General features: G+C 31.9%; 1 protein-coding gene across 2 annotated transcripts; it reads left to right on the top strand.

Annotated features, from left to right (window-relative positions):
* Nucleotides 1-255: 255 nt before the first annotated feature.
* On the top strand, nt 256-2,266 carry LOC123201462 (ubiquitin-60S ribosomal protein L40). Of its 2 annotated transcripts, none has more exons than XM_044616977.1 (5): nt 256-420; nt 521-607; nt 1,179-1,281; nt 1,810-1,928; nt 2,015-2,266. In XM_044616977.1, the coding sequence occupies exons 1-5, from the start codon at nt 318-320 to the stop codon at nt 2,047-2,049; spliced, it is 447 nt and encodes a 148-aa protein (XP_044472912.1). In that variant the 5' UTR covers nt 256-317; the 3' UTR covers nt 2,050-2,266. The 2 variants fall into 2 exon arrangements, with proteins under 2 accessions (XP_044472912.1, XP_044472913.1); XM_044616978.1 differs by having other exon boundaries at nt 258-420; nt 1,810-1,876.
* Nucleotides 2,267-4,683: the final 2,417 nt, after the last annotated feature.

Here is a 4,683-nt window from a genome sequence, read left to right as displayed (position 1 = left end):
TAAAAAATGTGTTGATTTGTATCGATAATGTATATTATATTATAAAATATATTTACTATATTATATTGATTTGTTACGGCATATAACTCTCATTGTTTTTCATTTATATTGTATTATATTATAAAATATATATAGTATGTTATAGGATATTGATTCCATATTTGTAAACCTGTAACCCAACGGGGTTCGCAGATAACCTTGTAACCAAACAAAGTCTCAAAACCCTAATCCCCACTGGTTCCCTTCATATATGGCCAAACTCACATTGAAACGCTCAAAGCGGCCTTTAGAACTGAGAGCTAGAACCGAGAGCAAAAATGCAAATCTTCGTGAAAACCCTAACCGGGAAGACCATAACTCTCGAGGTCGAATCAAGCGACACCATCGACAATGTCAAGGCTAAGATTCAAGACAAGGAAGGTGCGGTTTTGAAAATGAAACACTAAATTTTCTGACTTTTGCTTATTACGAATTAAGATCTGACGGCTGTTATCTTTGCTTGTGAATTCTTCTTCTTTAGGTATTCCTCCTGACCAGCAAAGACTGATTTTCGCCGGGAAGCAACTAGAGGATGGCCGTACTCTTGCCGACTATAACATCCAAAAGGGTTGGTCTTCTGATTTTGAGGGATTTTTTTAGTTTTAATTATATATTTGTCATTAACTTGGAAGATGCAATTTTAATCAAAATGAGTTTATTTTAATATTTATTATTGCGAAATGTTTATTAATTTGCTTCACTTTCTATACTCTTTTGTATTGAAGCTAAAATATCAATTAATTATCGTTTGGGGATTGTGGTTCACAAGGGTTAGTCTTTTGACTTTTAGGTTTTGTGAGTTTAATAAGATGATTGAGGCTTAATAATTAATTAATGTGAAAATTCAATTGAAATGAAAGCCTTAATAGTTTAGATACTGGAATATAATATTGGAAAATTTTCTTTAGTTTGTTAAGCTCTAAATGTGCAGTTTTAAATGAAGCAAAACTCGTTTATGAAACTACAGTAATCATTTTAATTAGAAAATTTTTTTTAAGTTTGTTTGTTGTTTTTATATATATTATTTATGGTGGTTTTTGTTTTAGGATTGTTTCTGTAATTTGTTTTCAGTTTTCTGCTCTTATCTCCTTTGCTGGCAGCTAGTTAACTAACATAAATATTTACTTTGCTTGTTTTAGAATCTACTCTGCATCTGGTTCTCAGGCTTCGTGGGGGTATCATTGAGCCCTCTTTGATGGCGTTGGCTAGAAAGTACAACCAGGACAAGATGATCTGTCGAAAGTGAGTCCGACGGTTCTTATTATTGTGATCTAAGATTTGTGATTGAGGTCTAGTGCTTGATGTTTATTTTTATATGTTGATTTATGGTTTCATGTTACATCGTTACTGACAAATGTTTAATAACTCCTATGTGTTTTTCTTCTTCAAATACTTGTTTGTTGTTTAGTTGTTGTAAGGTAGCAATCTATTTTTCAAGTTCATGGAATAGGTTGCTAATTTTTATCTTGGAGTTTTTTTTTCTCTTAATTGTTCTTAATTTTTAGTTTGGCTTTCGCTAGATTTTACCCAATCTTGGTGGAGATTTTGATCAATCATCTCATAGAAACTCTAATAATTTTTGTAATCATGTATATGACTAGTTTTACCACATGGTCTCCTGGATGTCTTGGAGCTGTGTTGTTGATCTATTTTGGTCCTGTTTTTCTCCTTTTTAAATCCATAAATGAATAAATCTCATTATTCTTTTTTCGTTCTTTGCACACTTAATATTTGATGCTTAAAGTTCTTAATGATGCATATTTGTGACAGATGCTATGCACGTCTGCACCCTCGTGCAGTGAACTGCAGGAAAAAGAAGTGTGGACACAGCAACCAGGTTAATCAAACTTATAGTGTTGTGCCTTTTACATTGGACAACTTTAGCCCTTGTAGCGTCTTGTCTCTTGAGTTTTATCTTCTTTTAATTTTTTAATTATTGTAATCACTTGACACTTCCCAATTCTGTGTATTGCAGCTGAGGCCAAAGAAGAAGATCAAGTAGAGTTTTGATTATGAAGGGATTCTGCATGATATGCCATGTTGCTATATAATTTAATATTTTACTTTAAATTATGTGACATGGAAGATTTTACTACTATTAGGCAATTAAAAATTTAAGTGACTTATAATGATTTTTCGAAGTTTTGAGATTTATCGGTATCACATACTCTAGTCTTGTATGTGTCGAACATTGTTTTTAATTGTTGATGAAACGGTCAATTTTATACCTGGAGGCATCTTGTTTTAGTATTATGGCTTACAATAATATGTTATACGTTTACATATTGACCCAAGATTGTTGGCAAATTTTGGTGGTTGCAAGGTTCTACTCCATCTATTATTGAAGGATTAAGCTAAAATTAATGAAATAGTAGTTAATTTTTAGCCGACTTATTTCGTTTATTCTTTCATTTTATGCTTTCTTCATCGAAATTTTTTTTTTTTGGGTAAGTTTCATCACAGGACTTAAACATGCTGATTTTGAACATGTACGTTTTTTATCATCTTTTCCTTGTAAACTTTCGTTACCCTCCCATTGTGTGTGTTTTATAGGTTTCTTATCATATTGGTTATGAATAAATTCAGGGGTAATTTTACATTAATTATCTGTATATTCACAAACTATAAGTGATGTTTAGCAAAACATTTTAACTATTTAATTGATTTAAAAAAAAAAATTAACGTTAACCTTTTAACAGTACATTTATAGTACATTTGGATTCTTTCGTCATTCCGTATTTCCTTAAGGATAACACGTGTAGGTAGTGTCTATTTAATATGACCCTTGATATTAATGTTGGTTATTCAAGCAATGGTTGAGTTAACATTAGATGAGCCACTAACCAATTCTGATTAAGACAAAAGTTTTAGCACTATGCCATGACGAAATGGTGTAATGAGATACCTACTAGAAAGTGATGAATCTTATATACTCTTGTTACACTTCTTGACATACCCAATTATTATTGTATTAATTATCCTAAAAAAAAGTTACATTGGGTTAATGTCAAATTAGGTTAGTTGGTGTAGAAAACGTTTTATTGATCTCAAGTCTAAAAATTACATGCACAATTATCTATTAAAAGATATATTCCACAGATACCCAGATTACTATCCATGTGAAATTCTCTTGGTAGGTTAGTCTAGTGAACATATAGTCAATATTAGGGTTGGATTCGAGCCAAGTCGAGCTCGGCTCACAGCCAGCTCGGGCTCGGTTCAGTTTATTTATGGTCGGCTCGAGTTCGGCTCGAGCTCGACTCGAGCCGAACTCGGCTCGGCTCGAGTTCGGCTCATTTTTCATATCAAAACGACATTATTTTGTATATATATATGAATCAAAACGACGTCGTTTTGTATAAAAAATTTAAAAAAAAAATTTACCGAGTCAACCCAAGCCAGCTCGAGCTCGATCGAGCCGAGCCGAGCTCGACCTGGCTCGACTCGAGTCCAACCCTAGTCAACATGCATTCATGTGTTATATTAGGTTGATGACAATAATCTTAACACGTGAGATATGTTGTTATCTTTTGATTAGCTCGTTCAATACTACGATAACATTTATTCTATTATATGTGTCTTTTGTCAAAATAATATCTTTTAGATTAGTCACCATATGTGCTGCTCATAAAGTTCTCATGATCAACCTATATTTGATTCTCTTTATGATTCTACTACCTTAAGAATATTTATTCAGTCATACGTGTAAACATATACACAAACTCTAATAAATAAAATTGGTGTTTTGCTTTGATTCTGCTTGATTGTTCTAGTGGATGTTTGGATATGTTGGTGAAGTCTGAATGCCAATTCTTAAAGCTTCAATCTTATTCCGCTATAGAAAAACCTTATTCTACCTTACGTTGGTCTTTATGTATGAAATGATAATTCTTCACTAGGAATGCTCAGTTCTCTTGGGAAATTTACTATGTTACCGTTTTTTGTTAAGTCAATCTAATTTGAGGGCCAAATCTTTTTTTTTTTTGAAAAACTTACCCTTTTACTTACATAATAAAATATTATCAAAATTAAGTTATTTCATGAGATCGTCAAATCAAAATTCAATAAAAGAAGCAATTAGAAATATATTAATATAGTATGAGTTTTCCCTATTAATGACACACATGTTCCTACCTTTCTTCCACTAAGTAAGAAAACTCGTTTTATGAGTTGAAATGGTTATTCCTCACAAAATGTTATGACCACATATGATTTTGATATGTGCTTCACTTTTTGTTTTGCCAAGCTAAGAAGGGAGTGTACATGACATGTATATTTTATAGTGAGTGTCATTCGAGTTGAGACCAAAAAATCTCCTCAACCCCAAGGAGGTTAGTATTTAACCAATAAGATAGTTTACAATTTTTCAATTCCATTTTCAAGTCATTTTATATGTAATTTAATGATTTTATCAATATTACTGTAGATTAATTTTATTTAATCGGTGGGATACCCAAATAAAAAAATGACTTCTAATTCCATATAAAGGAGAGAGATACCATATTCCCCTTTTTTGATTTGGACAATCTATTCAAAATACACAGGCTGTGTTTTAGACGACACATTTATTCTTGCCAAGTGTGTCAGATGAAGCCTTTGGTACATAAAAAGACAAATGGGATATATCAAGCAAAATTCCACACG

Source organism: Mangifera indica, chromosome 18 (assembly GCF_011075055.1).
Source record: "Mangifera indica cultivar Alphonso chromosome 18, CATAS_Mindica_2.1, whole genome shotgun sequence".
NCBI lineage: Eukaryota > Viridiplantae > Streptophyta > Magnoliopsida > Sapindales > Anacardiaceae > Mangifera > Mangifera indica.
The sequence above is the reverse complement of the archived record's forward strand: the minus strand, read 5'-3'. Positions and strand labels throughout refer to the sequence as shown.

Coding starts and splice junctions, on each gene's coding strand:
- LOC123201462 (XM_044616977.1), top strand. CDS start 318: ATGCAAATCTTCGTGAAAACCCTAACCGGGAAGACCATAACTCTCGAG. Junction 1,282..1,809: donor GACAAGATGATCTGTCGAAA/GTGAGTCCGACG, acceptor TATTTGTGACAG/ATGCTATGCACGTCTGCACC. Junction 1,929..2,014: donor ATTGGACAACTTTAGCCCTT/GTAGCGTCTTGT, acceptor TGTGTATTGCAG/CTGAGGCCAAAGAAGAAGAT.